The following is an 18,002-nucleotide window of genomic DNA, read 5'->3' as shown; positions in this document are numbered from 1 at the left end:
CCAGTGAGGGACAGGCACTCTCAGGGCCCTCAAGGGGTCACTGTATCCAGCCCCCAGCCCCACGCAGTGTTCTGTGCAAGGGACAGGATGGGTCTTTTCTAGTTTCTCAAACCCCAAGAGCCCATGTCATGTTGTGGTCCACTAGGAACTCAGATTTTCTGCTGGATTTGTCCCTCCCCCATCACCTTTCTCCCCCGAAGACCTCCATGAGGGGTAGGGGAATAGCCAGCAAATAAAGGGGGCGTGGGGTCAAACCAGTTCCCGTAATCTTTATCCAGCACACTCATCTTTTTCTAAAAACAAAAAAATTTTTTTAATTTTTTTCTTTGGGTTTTTACAAGAAATTTACAATGTGAAAAATATACAAGTGAAAACAAGGCCATAAACCTGGGTGTGGGGGAGGGGCCACTTGGTCACAAATACAAATAAACAAGACATTTCTGAGTTCTTCCTTTGGTCTGACTATAGCCCCCTTACCCCAGGAGAGAGGCTGCAGAGCTGGAATCTGGGGATCAGACCCCACTCCCAGCCCTGTCCCCCAACATAGGCAGGGTGGGGGCAGGCACATCTGGAGCAGCTGGCGCTGTCTGGCTCGCTCTGGCTGTGTGATGGGGAGAATGTGGAGATGAGGGAGCCCCTTCCTCTTCCCAGCCCCCTGGCTGGGTGGGCTGGAGTGCTGGGGGTGAACGGGGTTGGCAGAGTGGCAATGGCAGTAGTTGGTGAGTGAAATAGGTTGAGTGAGTAGGAGCCTCTGGGTGACAGTGAACACAGGGACCTTCAAGGAGTCTGATCTTGCTCATCCAAGTCATAGGGCAGCCCCGAGTCCTTGACAGAGGCCCAGAGGCCTGGATCACAGGGGACAAGTGGCCCTGGGACCCTGAGACTTCGGGGCCCTCAGTGGATCTGAGGCTACCATCTGCATTCAGTAGACCTCCCCGCAGAGCTGGATGCCAAGGCCCTAGATTTCGGTGGCAGTGATCTCCTCCAGGCAGATGCAGGGAGCTGGCTCCGCCAGGCCCAGGTCCGCGAGTTCCCGGGCCTCCAGCTCCAGGCTGAGCTGCTGCAGCTCCTGCTCCAGCTGCCGGTTGCGTCGGTACATCTGGATGTAGTTGTGCTGCAGCTGCTTCTGGTAGCGGATCACCTGCTCCTTCTCCGCCTGCCAGGCCAGCCGCTCCTCCTCGAAGCTGTCCCGCTGCTCCTCACCTCGCCGCCGCTCCCGCTGTAGCTCCGCCCGGAGCCGCTCCACCTGGGCCCGCAGGCTGCCCCCAACCCCGGCTGCTGCCCGCTGTGCCTTGGCCTCATCACTCTCTGCCAGGAGGAATGGGTCAGCAGTGGCAGGAGGCACAGGGGCTTCCCGGAGTCCAGCTGCCTCGGTGTCCAACTGCCCAGCTTTCTCCCGCAGCCGCTCAGCCTCCTGGCGGTGCCGCTGCAGCTCCTGGGAACAGGCCTCCAGCTCCAGCTCCCGTGTTCGGGCCGCCTCCTGGAGGCCCCGCGCCCGGCCCTCACTGACCCGCAGCGCCGCCCGGGCCTCCCGCAGTGCCACTCGCAGGGCCACCAGCTCGCTGCCCTTCTGCACCAGCTCTGCCTGAGATTCCTTCAGTTGCTGCTTCAGGAGGGAGATCTCGCCTGACTTCTGGCACACCTGGGGGTGGAAGATAGTCAGAAAGGATGATGAGAAGTGTTCTCCCAGGGTGTCAGGCCCTGACATCATGCTGGGCATTTGGGGAGAGGTGGTTTGATCATTATACCCATTTTACAGATGGGTATAATGAGACGGCTATTAATTGGCTACGGTGGAATACAGACCCAGATCTTTTGCTTTCAAAGCTGGGGTCTTTAAACCATCATGAAGCAGTAGCGCCCTGGGGACTGGGTGGTGGCAGGTTTGGTAGGAGTGGAAGCAACTGAGGGCAGTGCCCACATTTCCAGTTGAGAGGCACTACAGTATCCTGGTGAAAAGCAGAGACACTGGAGCCAGACTGCCTGGGTTCAGATCTCAGCTCAGCCACTGACTAGGTGTGACCTCTGGCTCTAGCCTTTCTGGGTCTCACTTTCCTCACCTATAAAATGAGGATATTAACAGCACCCACTTCACAGGGTTGTTACGAGGATTAGAGGATACACTCTACCTTACATGCTTAGAATAGTGCCTAGAGCAGCAAGCACTACATTCTCATTCTTATTATGGCGGGAAGGCAGTGGATGGGAACGTTACTGGCTACATGAGCACTTAGACCAGACCAATGAGAAGACCAAATGTGGAGGCCCAAGAAGACCCGCACCCAGAAAGGGAGGTCAAAGGGGGAGCCTCATCTCACAAAGGTGAGGAAGGGGAGGCCCTCTGGGGGTGGCAAGTGAGGGGGTGTGGCTGGGCCCCTCCTTTCAAGGCTTACCCACTCCCCACCCCCCTGCCAAAGGCCCTGCTCCCTGCCCATCCTGGTCTGGCCCACCTCCCACTTGGTCTCCTCCAGCCGTGGCCCGAGCTCCCGCTGCTCCCGCTCGAAGGTGGCGCAGCGCCGCTCCAGCTGCTCACGTTCCTGCAGCAGCTGTGCAAAGTCATCCTGCAGCTGCCGCTTCTCCTGCTGCAGCTGGAACACCTGAAGCTGCAGCAGCTGCTGGGCCCGCTGCACCCGCTGTGCCTGGGCCGCGCCGTCCTCTCGCAGGGCCTCGCGCTGCCAGTGCCGCTGCCGTTCCTCGTACACCTATGGGCGAGAGGGCAGGCCTGGGTCCTGGTGGCTCCCCCAAACCTCAAGCCCTGGCCACCCCCAGCTCCCCAGTCACCAACTGCCCTGGCCCCTGTCCTGGGCTCAGGGAAGGTAAATTCCATTCAATAATTACAATAATTACAATACCAACAGTAGCAGCTACTTTTATGAAAAGCAACACAACAACAATAACAGCAAGCACTTCCCAGGTGCCAGGCATTAGTCTAAGCACTTTACACCCTTCACCCTACTTAATCTTCATGATACCCCTGAGGCCAGGAATATCCCCATTTATAGATGAGGAAACTGAGGCTCAGTACAACTAAGTAACTTGCTCAAGTCTGAAGGCCAATAAATGGTGGTGCTGTGTCAACCACTCCACAGTGTAAGCCAGACAGCTGGGGTGGGGATGGGGTCACATTGCAACAGCCCGACACCTGCCCCTCAGCACAGACAGAAATGCTTCTTGTATTCCCAGCACCTGTGGATGTCCTGCCACGCCACCCCTGTCACTGCCACTGACCACACCCGGCACATGGTCACCTCGCTCTCGTCCAGACTGTCCCGCAGCTGCTGCAGCTCTGCCTCCCGGTCTCGGAGCTTTCCTTCCAGGACACAATGCAGCAGGGCCTCGTCCGAAGGGGGTGGAGGGGGTGGAGGCGGTGGCGGGGAGCGTTCCCCACAAGAGCTGCTGTCAGGGGAGGCCCGGGGACCGCTGCCCAAGAGCCCCCCGGCCATGCGGCCCCCCAGGGAGCCTGTGCTCTTGCTGGAGGAAGATCGGCCGCTGTCTGAGTGGGAGGGCCCAGTGGGGGCCCCTCGGGCTGGCCCAGGCAGTGCCCCCCGCCCAGGGCCGTGGGAAGGCAGGTGCCCGCCTGGGGAGTTGGTGGCTGGCTCTGCACCCCCGGTGCTGTAAGTGGGCAAGCTGGACAGTGAGTTTCGGCCGGAGTCAGATAGAGTCCCCGATGGACAGCTGCTGGCCCAGCCACTCAGTGTCAGGGGTTTGTCGGCAGCCGAGGAGGAGGAGGAGGAGGAGGAGGAGGCAGGGCCCCCAAACAGCTGCGTTAGGCTGCCTTGGCTCCCTGACAGTCCGGCGGCCCGAGGACCCAGGAAGCTAGGTAGGGATGGTGCCCCTCGAGGTTTGGGCAGCACTGGCTTGAAGGCTGTTGGGCGGATCACAATTTTCTCCATGTTCTGAAATGAGGTGCCACTTGACAATGGGGATGAGGCCGCCCAATCTTTCAAAGCCCTTATCATACTTCCGGCCCTCCCATCCGGGGTCCCCAATCCCCATATATTAATAACAATTGCTACCACTGGCTGAGGGCCTCCTGAGTGTCAGCTTTATGTCAAGCAATTTAAAACGTTCCTCTCAGATCATTACAACAGCCATACTAGCAAAATATTATCACTATCTCATACACAGATGAGGAAATGGAGGCTCAGCAGAGTTACGGGCCTTGCTCAAATTCAAATACATTGTTTTAAGTATAAAACAGTATTTCTAAGCAGCTAACATTTATCGAGTACATATTATGTGCCAGGCACTAGGCTAAACACTTTACACACATTATTAAATGTAATTCTCCCAACAATCCTGTAAGAGTTGACCTATTACCTCCATTTTACAGATATAGGAACTGAGACTCAGAAAGGTTAAATGACTTCTCTGAGGTCATACAACCAGAATGAGGCAGAGTTGGGATGAGAACCCAGATCTGGAGCCCACACTCCTTCCTCTAAATAGGTCTCCTAATTTCAGCTTCTCCAGGGGACCCCTGATTCCACCCAGGCCCCAAAGGAAGGGCTGGTCCTCACCTTCTCCAGCTTTCCAGAGACAGGGATGAGCTTTGGTGGGGGACCGCGGAGATGGGCATTGCGTGCCCGCTGTTCTCGGGCATCTTCGATGTCACTGCTTGGGCTGGGGGTTGACTCTGTCCGGAAGTCTTCATTGACGTAGGTAAAGTTGGTGCCAGGGACAGCCTTCCTGGGGGGCACAGCTGGGCACAGCGGCTCCTGTGCCTCATAGCCACCCTGCAGCAGCCCATCCTGCTGGCGGAAGAAGGTGGGCCCAGGGGGACCGTGATGGCGGGGAGGAGCCGGCCCCCCAGGGCAGGGCCGGCCTGAGATGAGGCTGCTCACGCTGCCCATGGCTGGAGCTTGTGGGGCAGTGGCGGCCTCAGGAGCGGGCTCCAGTGGCACTGGCAGCGTCTGCACAATGGCCATGGCAGCAGAGGCTCAGGCCTGGCCAAGGGCCTCCAGGGAAACCTGTGAGCAGGGCAGTGGTGTCAGTCTCTCCATCTTGAGCTCCCTCCCTATATAAGGTCTCGAGTTCCTCCTGGTCCTTTGTCCCAGGTCAAACAGCCCCCTGACATCAGTAACAAGCACTGATACCCTCCCCCCAAGGCATCCCCTCCGAGTCTTGGCAAGAACCTCAATTATCCCTGGGCCCCAGGCCACTGCCCAATTCTGGTCTGAACAGGGCTGAGGACTGAATCTACCAAGCAGGGATGATGAAGGAATGGGGCCCCACAGAGGCCAGGACTCAAGTTAGGGAGGGAGCCCTCTCTACCAGCTCCCAGCACCAGTCCTTGGTCCCCTGGGACAGGTGGCCTCATTAGAGGCAGTCTGGGCAACCTCAGGGGTGCAGTCAGCAACTCAGATGGTAATTAGGAAACAAAGAGCTAAGGCCAGGCAGTGCCCAGCCTCCCCCAGCTGGGCCTCAGTTTCTCCCAGACAGACAGGCGGCAAGGGTGGAGCTGGTCAAACAAGAACTCAAGAGCTCTTAGGGAGCCCACAGGTACCCTCTGGGGTCTCCTGCCTCCAAGAGGTGGATGCAGGCTCATGCCTGTTTCCATGACAACTAGCCTCACCACACCCAAACAGTCAGGCCTAGAGAAGCCTACACAGACCCATTGCCAACCCCTATGAAACCTTCTAGCTTTGGACATTCCCCAGAGTAACCCCAAGGGGATGAGGATAGAAGCTCTACCATCACCTCTGGCAGCTGCTCCATTTCCCTGGAGCCCAGGGACGAGGGCTCCACCTCCCCAGGCCCTGCTCCTTCCTGGAAGGGGACAGCAAGTCTCCACCCGGAACTCCCTCCCCAGTCCTGAGGCTGAAGACCAGGACTCAGGCATCTGCTGAAGTCATCATGCAGAACGGGAGCCAAGGAGTGGACAGAGAATTGCGTAGGAGTAGGAGTGTATGCATCTTACTTATTTGTGCATGTGAAACTGTGTGCACAAGAGCATGAATCTGAGCACTGTGTTTGAAAACATCAGGAATGAATGTGTGAGTATATATGTTTGGATAAATGCATTAGTACATTCAGATATACATGCATATGTATGTGAACTCATATATGCATATCTTACAAAAGTGTGTGTGTAAATAGGGTGTCTCTCTCAGAAAGTATGTGAAAGTTACAAATGCATACATAAGTGAATTTGTGGTGTATGACTGTGACTATGTGAGAGAATATGTTTGGTTAGATGTCCATTCATATATACATGAGTTTATGTATCTTACAGAAGTGTGTGAGTAGGAAATGAGGGTGCACAAGTGTGTATAGAGCACCGTGTGTGCATGGGAGCATGGGAGCGAGAGGGTGAGAGCCTGGGTGGCACGCAGGGCCTACTGGGTGAGTGGGAGCCTGGTTTTTGTCACTCACTGGATTGTGGGGAGAGGAGAGACACGTGAGTCTTTGCTTGATCTGCTCTCCTTCATTCTTGTGTGTGTTCCGTTAAGTCCGCCCCCACCCGCCCTCCCCGCCCAAGTCAGAAGATCTGGAGAACCAGGGAAGTGTCCAGACTGAGGAAGGAGGAGCTGCGAGCTGGGGGTGGGGGTGACTGGTGTCCATGGCGCAGGGGCAGGGGCTGAGTCCACCCCACAAGCGCCAGCCCTGAGCAAAGCCAATGGAACACCCCCTCCTCTGCCCTCTCCCAGACCACTCCAGGGCCTGGAGGAAGCAGTGGGGAAGGGGCTTCTTAGGGGGCCATGGGGGCTGGCATCTCTGTCTCCATTTCCCCACTTCTGTGAGCACAGAGAAAGTGGAAACTGAGGGGAGGAGACAGAGAGATTCAGATAGGGACCCAGAAGACAAGAGACAAAGACTGAGAGAGGCCCCAGGGTCAGGCAGACCCAGTGAGCCGGGGTCCCTGCGCGCCACGGAGCCAGGAGCCCTTAAACCCAGAAGAGACACTGAGCTGGGCCCTGAGAGCCAGACACCCAGGGAGCCAGCGCCAGGCGTCTGGAGAGCCAGGCCCAGCCAGCCCGGCTCCTGCTCTTGGAGCCCGAGAGAGAAGGAGGGGCAAGTGGAGGCTCCATTTTGAGAAGTGCGTTTGTGGCCGTAGGAAGGGAACCCCTAGCTCTCCCCAACATCCTTGAGAAACCGCTCCGGCACAGCACACACTCCCCCCGCCCAGTGGGGACTGCTGAGGGCTGGGTCCAGCCGGGGTCCGAGGGAGGTCTGGCCTAGGTCCGAGCTCCCACAGACCTGTTTTGGGGGCAGAAGAGTTCGGGAAAGTCTCCCCCTCACCAAACTCCAAGGACCATCCAGCGGGATCAAGTCTGGGATCACGAGTTCCCATTCCGAGACCGGAAGCCGGGAGCCCCCAACCCACCCTCCGGAATCCATCCCCCCCTCCGCCCCCCGCCGCTTCCATAAAGTGGGGGCAGCTGTAGAATGCCGCCTCCCCACGGGACCTCGGCCGTGCATAAGTTGGGGTCACCCCCAGGTCGTCTCCCAGCCCCGGCCCCCCCTCACCTCCACCGCGCTGCTCCATGCTCAGCCCCGGGCCGCCCCCAGCGCTCCACAGGCGCGCCGCCCGGCTCCAGTCCGTGCGCCGCTACTCGGAGCGGCCCGGTCCGGCCCGGCCCCGCCTCCGGGGAGCCCCCGGCCCCGCCCGGCCCAAGTGGGCGGTGCAGCGCGGGGGAGGGTCCGAGGGGCGACCCGCCCCCGGGGCGCGGATAAGCGTAGGCACCCCGTGTCACGCGTGTCCGGCGAGGCGCACGCACGCAGGGGCTACGCAGCGGGACTCAGGTTCCCTCCCTCCGAGGCTCGGTCGGCTCAGGACTAGGCGGCGGCGGGTCACCCTGTACCCCTACCCGAGCCCCGGGGCCAGCGGCTGCTGATCATTGTTAGAGCACAAAGGGCCAGGCGCCGCGGCGGCCGCCCTTCCCCCTCCGCTCCTCGGGTCGATGCCAACCCCGCCCCCCCCACCCCCGACACACTCTCCGGCTTCGGAGTCCAGAGAGGGAGGCCGAGGGTCAGCTGCCCCCCACTCTGGGCCCTGCGCCCCAGCACAAGTCGGGGGCCGAGGTTTGGTGGGTGCTTGCCCCACCCGCAGCGGGTTGGAGGAGGTACGCTTGGATTTGCGGAGGCGGCGCCACCTAGCGGCCTATTCGGAGAACACGCCCAGTCACCCCCAAACTTGGGGGTCCCTACCCGACTCCCCAGCACTGTGCCCTCTCCCACTAGAGCCCAGGCCTTCCCCGAGCGCGGCGCTGTGCTCCCCAACCTTCCCTCCGAGTCATTTGCTCGAGAGGCAGCCCCTGGGCCCCCAAAAGTCACTGGGGTGAGCTGGTCCAAACTTACAGGCCAAGCCTACACGAGCCTCATAGCAGACAACATTCCACTGTCTTCTCAGGGTCAGGGATAGTCTCACCCTCTGGCAAACAACACTGTCTTAACACCCACACGATCTTTCCCACATTCAGTCTCACACAGCCACAATCACACAGTCTGTCTCGTCCATCACAAGGTTCCATGTCCCTTCTTTCCATAATCTTCAGGCCAACTCACAGAGATACACTCGGTGTCACACGCCTAGTTGTGCACAAGCTTTCACAGCTCGAGTTCCTTCGCACCCAGTCACAATCTTAAATACACTTCGTCTCCTAAGCATTTTTCACACTGACAGTCTTAGTCACAAAGACAACTTCTTACACATACACGTTGTATTTCACAAACATTTTAACACATAGACTTGCCCGTAGGGGTCTCTGTGACCTAGTCAGGTCAGCTGATGCCCGCACCCCTGGGCAAGGACAGCCTCCTGCCCCCTAACCCCGCCCCCCAGGGCCTAGGCCCGCCAGAGCTCCTCTGCCCCAGGAAGGAGCATTCCCCCCCTTCCAGGCCACAGCCCTGGCCGGCTCTCAGCTCTATTTTTAGCTCTATGGAAAGGGTTGTTTTTCTTTCTTTTTCCGTGGAAAGGGAAACATAGCCCAGCCACCCTCAGGCTCACCCTAGACCCTCTGCCTCACAAGAACAGACTGAGCCCCACCCCCCCGTGGAGACCCCCTCTGCTGGCCTTACCCTGATCCCAGCCTCCTGGGACACCAGGAGCCTCCTCCCCTTTCTGGCAGCCTGCCCAGAATCAGGCAGCAGCTGGGCTCAGCGTGTGTGTAGAGGTGGGGGGTGGGGCAGGGAGGGAAGCCGAGGGCCGCTGCCCACTACCTCATTCCCTGGGGGGAGGGGGGCCGTCCTCCCTTCTACCAGAGGGAGATAGGCCCACTCTGGTATTAAGGGGATGTGTACGCTCATGCATCCTCTGGGGAAGGGGGACTCCCACTCTTGCATGAGGGGCCTTCTGCTTCTACTTTGGGGGTAGGAGCTCCCAGTTCTGCAAGGAAGAGTGGTAGTAGGAAGGGGACCCACAGGCTCTCCCGCAGCTGCTCCCTGGGCTGGAGGACCGGGCGGGGGCTGCTGTACACTACCATCCAGAATAGCACCCCCTTCAGGGATACTTTCAGGGATGGGGGCACCATGTTCCGGAGAAGGAAGACGAGGAACCCAGGTAACCCCACCCCAGCGCAACAGTCTCTGGTCCTCCTGCACTACCCCAACTCCAGGGGGCGTTGTGTACCCATTCCTGGGGGAGGGCTTATCACGTCCAGGAGGAGAATGAAATACAGCCCGGCAAGATACCTGGCAAACTTGCTGAGTACCGCGGAGGGAGGTTCCCGCCCCGAGCCTGGGGTGGGGGGAGCACAGCCCGCTGGTGGGCGAAGCGATCACGTGCTCAGCGCCTGTTTACGTCCTAGTCTTCACCTGCGGGCAGCAGGGAAGCAGGAACCTCCGGAGGTGTCCCACCCGGCCCGCCCCTATCCGCGGTCACTGGGCGGCCCTATTCTCCCACCCCCGTCAAGTACGCGACAGCAGCGCGCCCTGCCCGCTGGGGGGTTCTCGCGGGCCAGTGGCGCTGCTCCACGGACTACTAGCGTTAACTCACTGGGCGCGTCCGCCCCGGAATGCACGTGTGTTCGTGTGTCTCCAGTACGCGTGCGTGTCTGTGTGCACGCGTGTGTGGGCTCGTCAGTGTGAGTTTCCGTGTAGGTTCCCTGTTCAGACTCCTGGCCTGCGGCCCCCGGACCGGGGACCCCCCTCCTCAACCCCAATCCCCAGCTTCCCCAGATCGGGAAAGTTCGCTCCGGGGCGGGGGTGTGCGGCAGGCGCGAGTTCCTGCACCTCCGCGGCCCCACCATTCACTCACCCAGCGCCACCTGCACCGCCGTTCAAGCTTCCGCCCGGCTCCTGCTCCAGAGCCGGTACCTCCTTGCCGCAGACCCGCCGGCTCCCAAGCCCGCTCCGGGTTGCGGACTCCCAGCGCCCGCCCGGCCGGGCTTGGTGGAGCGGGGCGGGGCGGCTGAGGCCGCGCCCCCGACCCCGGCAGGGGAGTGGTCTGCGCAGCACCCCCTCAACAGCCGACCCACTACCCAGCCCAGCTGTGGCTCGACGGTGGCCCGAGACTGCCCCTCTGGCCTCTGACTTCACAGCTTACTGGATTTGGCTTTTGACTTACGAAGGGGCCAGTGGCGCGACAGCCAAGCTAAGCTACCTGGCTGCCCTAACCAAGTTGGCTATAGGGTTTTACTGCCACCCTCCTCTGCTTTGTAGGGAGCCCACCCTGGTCCACTCTCAGCCCACCCCCCAGACACAGGGGAAACCCCTGGGAATCAGACAAAGAAGGCTCAGGTTTCACCAAAACAGACCCCGCCCTTCCTCACACCTCGAGGCTGGGGCTGCCCGAGCAGAACCAGCGTCTCCCCCTCCCCTGGAGTAGGTGTCTGCCTAGGTGAGCAGGCTTGCCAGTTCTGGCCCCTACGGAGTATGGCCAGGTTTCTCTCAGGCTCATAAAGTTCCACCCACAGGCACAAACAGGAAGTTGACCTGTATTGCAGGGAGGCACCAAGGGCTCCCACCCTCCATGGCACTCAAGGCAGCCTGTGATGTCTACAGGTATCTGGGCCATATTTGCAGCCTGAGTACTTGGGCAGCAGGAGTCCTGTGAGTTTAGTCCCTTCTCAAACCCATTCCCAGTAAAGGGATGGAGGACCAAGGCTGCCCCTCACAGGCAAATGTGACAATGAATCTGAGGACAAGGCTGCAAATCCAGCTGGACTCTGCTGGGCCAGGCTCTTCCTCAGCTCTCAGGAAGATTCTTAATGTCCAGCTGGGCACAGGCAATTTGCCTCAATTCACTCTGGCTACGTACAGGGACAGTGACTCCCAGGGATCTCACACAGGACCCAGGGATTAACTACTGCTTTCTAGGCTCCAGGGACTCCTGAACACACTTTGGGCTAATTTTGATGTGAGGAGTTTAAGGCAGGTGTGGAATAGAATGTGTTTGTCTAGGGGGTGGGGCTGGGGGAGCATTAGCTTCCCCTCCCCCCATTCTGGTTTGTGCAGTGTTGGGGGTATCTGCTAGGAGGGTGGGGCAAGACAGGCAAGTGTGTATCTATCCCTCTAACCCCAATTCACACAGAGACCTCACAAAAGTCCCCTAATGGAAATCCCTAAAGGATTTCCTGAGAACACACCAGGCATCCTAGGGAGACCAGAATATGGAACCCACATCCTTATAGGTAGGACTGACCTGGTCGTGTGCATCTGGAAGGCATGGCTGATGTTCAGCGTTATAGACCCTGGATGAGGCCTAGACCAGCCAGCGGCTGGGAATGATTACTGCAGGATTAGGAGGCCTGGCTCCAGCCAGTCTGGGAGAGACCCCCAAGAAGGGAGGCCCTGGAGGAGGTCCCCCCTCCCTCCCCCCCAGAGAACAGCTTTGCTCCAGGGTGTTTCAGGAGACAATAGTAGCCACAGTTCTCACACACCACAGACCAGAGACCCCAGACCATTCCACAGGGTTCCAGAGCCCCCTCTTAAGTTGACAGGGAAACCTTGATAAAGCAGCCCTGCTTTCAGGAAGCAGGAACCCCACTGACCCCACCACCCTTTACAAAAGGCTTCTCCCCAGCCCCCTTAGAACATCTTGCATTCTCATCACGCTTGCAGGCAAATCTAAAGGGAAACAGACTTTAGGATATCAGAGGAAGTGAGATGGGAAAGTGTCACCATTTAGCAATATTTCTTAAAAAATTTTTCATTAGATTTTTTAAAAAAATATTTATTTATTTGGCTGCACCGGATCTTAGTTGCAGCAGGTGGGATCTTTTTTTTTTAAATTGCGGCATGTGGGATCTAGTTCCCTCACCAGGGATTGAACCCGGGCCCCCTGCATTGGAAGCACCAGAGCCTTAGCCACTGGACCACCAGGTAAGTCCCTCAGCAATATTTCTGACAGGTCTCTAGGTAAGTTATCTTACAATCTCTGGCAGGGTTTCTTAAAAATGAAGAGTCCTTCAGCCATAAAAAGAAATGAAATTGATTTATTTGTAGTGAGATGGATGGACCTAGACTCATACAGAGTGAAGTAAGTCAGAAAGAGAAAAACAAATACCATATGTTAACACATATATATGGAATCTAAAAAAAAAAAAAAAAAGGTTCTGAAGAAACTAGGGGCAGGACAGGAATAAAGACACAGATGTAGAGAATGGGCCTGAGGACACAGGGAGGGGGAAGGGTAAGCTAGGACAAAGTGAGAGAGTGGCATGGACACATATACACTACCAAATGTAAAATAGCTAGCTAGTGGGAAGCAGCTGCATAGCACAGGGAGATCAGCTCGATACTTTGTGACCACGTAGAGGGGTGGGATAGGGAGGGTGAGAGGGAGATGCAAGGGGGAGGAGATATGGGGATATATGTATACATATAGCTGATTCACTTTGTCATACAGCAGAAACTAACACACCATTGTAAAGCAATTATACTCCAATAAAGATGTTAAAAAAATAGGTTCTGCATTTTTAAACAAGAGCCCCAGTTCTGACACACACTAACATAAGAGAAAAGCTGAGAGGGTACAAGAGGAGGGAAATGTACAGGGGGTGGCCAGATAAGAATATGCTGAGCTTGGGTCCACGATGAGAGGTCAGTGAGTGGCTCATGTCACAGAGGGACAGCTGGTCAGGCAAAGCCTTAGGCATGGGGCCCAGTGATCCACACCTCTGCCAGGGATCACATGGAGATCCTCAGGGAAGACAGAGATAAAGAAGCACCATCCTGTCTTCCCTAGGCCACAAAGAGATGTAAGGGTGTGCATGCATGAAGACCCCTTAATACCCCGGCTTTCTTGGGAGTGCGTGGCTCAGACAGGGTGGGGGAGGGGACCTATCAGCTCCCAATTCAAAGTGAGAGGAAAATCCAGTTAAAGATTGGGGTGACACCCAGTGGTCAAATAAGAAAAAGCACAGAAACAAAGGCAATGGAAACTTTTCAGTAAAACTGGAAAAGGCTCTACAAAAAGTCATGATTGCAGCCACTCCAGCAGCATACCATGGAATGAGTGTCTAGGTGGCAGGCACCCCAGGCTAACAGCTCCCTTCCATGGCTCTCTTCCAGGCTTCCACCTTTGTGGCTGTCCCTGGTATTATAAGGGCTGAGCACCTAGATCCAATGGTAGTAAGCACTACCTCAGGGCAGGCTCCAGAGTGGAGAGCAGAGGAGATTGGTATCCACCGTGTCACCCCTTGGCTCTGAAAGCCTGGGCTGGAGTTTTGGCAAGACGTCCTCTATCCCCCTCCAGGTTCAGGGGGCCTGACCCCACTGCTTTTACCTCAACTTGCTCATTCCCACCTCAGGGCCTCTGTATTTACTTTTCCCTCTACCTGGATTCCTTCCTCCAGATGTTCACATGGCTCAATCCTAGTTCTTCAGAGGCCCCAGCTCAAATGTCCTCTGCTCAGAGACACCTTTTCAGATCTTAATCTAAACTAGCCTGTAAGCATGATCACATTACTGTATTTTTTTTTCCTTTAGAGCATTTTTCACTATCTAAAACTATGTTTTGTATGTATTTGTTCATTGATTATCTTGTCTCTTCTACCACATTACAGGTTCTGTGGAAGCAGGGACCTCATCTGTCTTGTCAGTGCTATATTTGCAGGATGTAGAACAAAACCTGGCACACAGCAGGTTCTCAAATATTTGCTAAATTGAATTCTCTTGCAATGAAACCCTGCCCTAGGCTAGGCCCCTCAGATTGAGAAGGGCCCATAGGTCACAACTACAGGACAGAGGCAGCCCTAGCTGCCTTAGAGGACTAAGAAACAGTCTCTACCCCAGCCTGTCCTGGCAGGCTCGTTTCAGCATCCAGCTCTGCAATGCCTTCACCTTGAAGGCTTGGAGAGGTCTGGCTTCTTGGGGTTGGGGGCCTGGTCAGCGTGAGTCTCAGAGATCTGGGGCACAGCCCCCTTTTTGCCAGAAGAGGGCTTTTTGGCCACTAGCCCATTGTCATCCTTGATCTTCTTGAGCCGGGCCTTGCTCTTTGGTGGGATGGAGAAGGTGAGAGAGTTCTTGTTGAATTCAAGTGGGAAGACACCTACGTCTCCATCAAAGCGGTTCTTGGACACCTGTAGATACCGTTTCCCTGGCCCAGTTACCAGCTTCCTGTCCTGCAGGATCAGAACATTGTCCGCTTCCTGGCTTGCCTGGGGGATAAGGGGCAGAGGAGGAAGGAGCAGTGAGAAGACATATGAGAGAAGCACAAAGGAAGGCTGAGGGTGCAGGGAGGAATAGCAAGAATGGGGGAAGGGAAAAGTACTTCCCCCATCACCAAAGCTCTCTGAACGACTGACCAGAATGCTGGGGCCACTTGAGTCTTTTAGTTCCCTGACAACCCTGTTGCTGTCCCAGATTGTGTACATGCTGCTAACACTTCTGGCTCCACAGCTCACTCAACCCGAGCGAGCTCCTTATCATTTAGGTCCTGGTCTAAATGTTACACTTCATCAGAGAGACCATTCTTGATCCCTGTAAATAAAAAAGGCACTACCATCTTTCTACTTCTGTGTTATTCTCTTCCCCAGTTCCATGTCTGTTCCATTGTGGCACATAGTTTGTGTTCCTTGCCCTGTATTCCCCGTGCCCAGCCCAGGCCTGGCGTGTAATAGGCACTCAGTGTACCACTGGAAGCTCCAGGATCTGGCTGGTCCCGCTGCCCAGAAGGCCCTCCCACTTATTTGCTTATTTAACACCTATTGTCTGACAAAACCCAACCCAACCTCTGTTGACACATCTTCTAGGAAGTCTCCCCCCAGGCTGACTCAGATGCCTTTTCTCTTTTCTCCCAATACCTGTGCTACCTATCATAGCTCTTATCATACTGAGTTGTAATCACTGTCTCCTTTTTTCCCTGTTTTTTTTTTGGATGTGCCACGTGGTGTATTGGATCTAAGTTCCCCAACCAGGGATCGAACCCACGCCCCCTGCATTGGAAGCACGGAGTCTTAACCACCGGACCGCCAGGGAAGTCCCTCACTGTCTCCCTCTTTTCCCCATAGAATATGTGAGTTCCTGGAAGGCAAGCAGGGCAAAGGACCAACCATTATCGGCCTTTGTATTCTAGCACATGTGTTCCTCATGTCATGGCCCCAGAGGCAAGCTGCCTCCTGCCTGTTCCAGATGGACAGTCAAGATGATTTAAGGCCTAATGAGGGCTGTCCCTGGTCACACCTGCCCCCTCTACTTTCCATAGCTTGAGCTCCTCTAAAGCCCACTTACTTTGGCTGAGCCAAAAATGGATGCTGTCTGTAGTTCTTTATCATCATCTTCCTTCCGGGGGTGAATGACCAGTGTCACATGGCAGCTACTGTCTGTGGCAAACTTCCGAAAAGCCCCGATGACATAGTCTTGAGCTGCAATCCTACCCAACAAAGAGGTTACCAGACACAGAAGGACAAGAACACACACATACTCCTGATTCGTTCACATCTCTCCACAAACCACCACAACCTCACTCTACTTCCCTCTACCCAAGGACTCACACTTAAGTCCCTGTCCATACTTCCCACTGCCACACTCCACACCTCTACAAAGACAGTAATACATATGGGATGGTATGTTCCTGCACATATGTCAGAAAACAAGAGTACAGTGTGTCTGCCCAGAGGCCAGCTGCCTGAGAAGATGTGTGTCTAAGTGGGTTACAGCTAGACAAGAGGAGGATGTCACCTGTCTGTGGACAGCTGCTCATGACCCATCATGAATTGCAGATTGTCGATAACCACATGACAAATGTCATACACGTAGACTGCATGTTGCATCGTGTCTATTACAGTCCTGGGAAGAGGAAGAGACAATGAATTCAAGAGTCAGTTACAAGTAATCTCCAGACCATGGCAGCCAGAAAACTCTGTTGGGAGTCTGTTCTCCCACCCTCCTATTCTTTGAAAGCTCCAGATTCTTTGGGAATCTCACCTGATGCTCTGTTGCCCATGAAAAGTCATGAAATAGAGGGGCAGGTCCTCAAAGCGGTCGGCCCACTCGTCATATTTGTCCAGTTGCTCTTCCAGTCGCCCCACAGCAAACTGTGTCAGCATGACCCGGGCTAGTCTCACGTTGCTGATCTCAAAGCTACCCCATAGCGTGTTCACTCCCTGGGTACACAAGTCCAGGGCATATTCACTGATGAATGTCGTCTTTCCACTGCCTGTCGGCCCTGCATGGGGGGTTGAACACAGACCCGGGTGAGGAGTAAAGCCCTACCCTTGAAACCAAGACATGCACGGAGCTTCAAAGTTGGGAGGGGAAGGCGCCTCTTCAACATTTACTGTAGCCCAAACCCACGTGCTTCAGTCATCTGACCCTCTGCCCCCAAACCCGCCCAAGCAGTGATTTCCCAAAGGGTCACCTGTGAAGACTGTCAGCTCGCCCTTCCGATGTCCCTTCAAAAGACGATTGAGGTCGGGGAAGCGGCTCCAGCGAACGCCAGCTGCCTGCTCCACATTTGATAGTTCTCCTAGCACCTCCTCCCGAAGCTGCCGGAAAGACACGATAGACTTGTGCCAGGCAGGCAGGGCAGTACGCAGAATACGAGAAAGATTTAAGCCTTGGTTCAGAGCCTCCAGGGGAGAGGGCTGCTGGTCCCCAGGCCGCACCAAGGAGCATCGTTTGGGGTTCAGTTTTCGGGCGAACAACTTGGCAGCTTCCCAGGACCGAAGGTCATCCCCCAGCCAGAGAACAATACGTCGGAACTGTTCGAGGTAAGGAAGCAAGGCAGGGGGTAAGCAGGCTGTTCCTCGCGGTAGGGCAAGGGTGGGCAGCCCTGTGGACTGGCTCAAGGCCAGGCTGTCCAGCTCACGACTCGTCAGCACCACCTCAACATCTCGACGACTGATCAGGGGTAACCCAAACAGGTTGTGGAAGGCACCAGGCTGGGGGATGGTGGTCTCCACATAGTGCACTCTGTCACCCTGGCCTTCGGCCCCTAGTAGCTTCAGGCCTCGTAATCCCAAACCTCCAGGGGAGAACCAAGGAAAGACAAGGCTGTGAGCAGGCCGCAGGTAGCGCACACTGAAACGCTTGAGTGTGTCATCTGTCACTTTGGTGAGGCCAAACATCACGCGAGCCAGCTGGGCCTCCTCTGGTTCAGGCAGCTCCCAGAGAGGTACAGCTCGGTCCCAGATCCTCTGGACCTCCTCACTGTCCTCAGCTTCTGGGGCCTCACTAAGCAGGACCCCTTCTCTGGCCCCATCCCCTCGGCCCTCCACGCTGGCCTGGAAGTCTTCCCAGCTCCCTTCAGCTAGGCTGGTCATGCAGAGAAAGCGGCCTGTGGTCTTGTCGATGAAGAGGCTGAAGGAAGTGGCAGCACCAGTCTCGTCCTTGAGCTTCGAGGCACCCACAAAGGGACTAGGTGCCCGCACGCAGCTGTGCCCATCCTGGAAGGGGATCCCATGGGCCCGCAAATATTGCCGGATTTCAGTTGCAGTTACAGGCAACATTGGTACCTCCAAGGCGGCGAGAGCCTCCTTCCTGTACCGTCTGCGAGGAGGGCCCAGGGCCAAGCTTCGTGGCAGGCCCCTCCACCCCATCCACGGCCCACGCAGTGGCAGCAGGATACGGAGGGGGTACCCACCTCGGAGGAGGACCCACATTCCTAGTCAAACGGG

The 18,002-nt window shown here is 56.3% G+C and overlaps 2 protein-coding genes across 3 annotated transcripts; both read right to left on the bottom strand.

Moving 5' to 3' along the window:
• Positions 1-294: 294 nt before the first annotated feature.
• LZTS2 (leucine zipper tumor suppressor 2) lies at positions 295-4,958 on the bottom strand (the record flags this gene model as incomplete). Of its 2 annotated transcripts, XM_079705174.1 has the most annotated exons (4): positions 295-1,642; positions 2,451-2,702; positions 3,234-3,896; positions 4,521-4,958. In XM_079705174.1, the coding sequence occupies 4 exons, from the start codon at positions 4,926-4,928 to the stop codon at positions 959-961; spliced, it is 2,007 nt and encodes a 668-aa protein (XP_079561300.1). In that variant the 3' UTR covers positions 295-958. The 2 variants fall into 2 exon arrangements, with proteins under 2 accessions (XP_079561300.1, XP_079561301.1); XM_079705175.1 differs by lacking the exon at positions 3,234-3,896 and having other exon boundaries at positions 4,521-4,928.
• Positions 4,959-14,222: 9,264 nt separating this feature from the next.
• TWNK (twinkle mtDNA helicase) lies at positions 14,223-17,987 on the bottom strand (the record flags this gene model as incomplete). Its single annotated transcript, XM_079701979.1, has 5 exons — positions 14,223-14,543; positions 15,616-15,757; positions 16,066-16,173; positions 16,312-16,552; positions 16,745-17,987. 5 exons carry the CDS (start codon positions 17,985-17,987, stop codon positions 14,223-14,225), a joined length of 2,055 nt encoding a protein of 684 aa, XP_079558105.1.
• Between the last annotated feature and the right edge of the window lie 15 nt (positions 17,988-18,002).

This window comes from Hyperoodon ampullatus (genome assembly GCF_949752795.1).
Source record: "Hyperoodon ampullatus genome assembly, chromosome: 1".
NCBI lineage: Eukaryota > Metazoa > Chordata > Mammalia > Artiodactyla > Ziphiidae > Hyperoodon > Hyperoodon ampullatus.
Note: the sequence above shows the minus strand (reverse complement) of the source record. Positions and strands in the feature narration are given on the sequence as shown.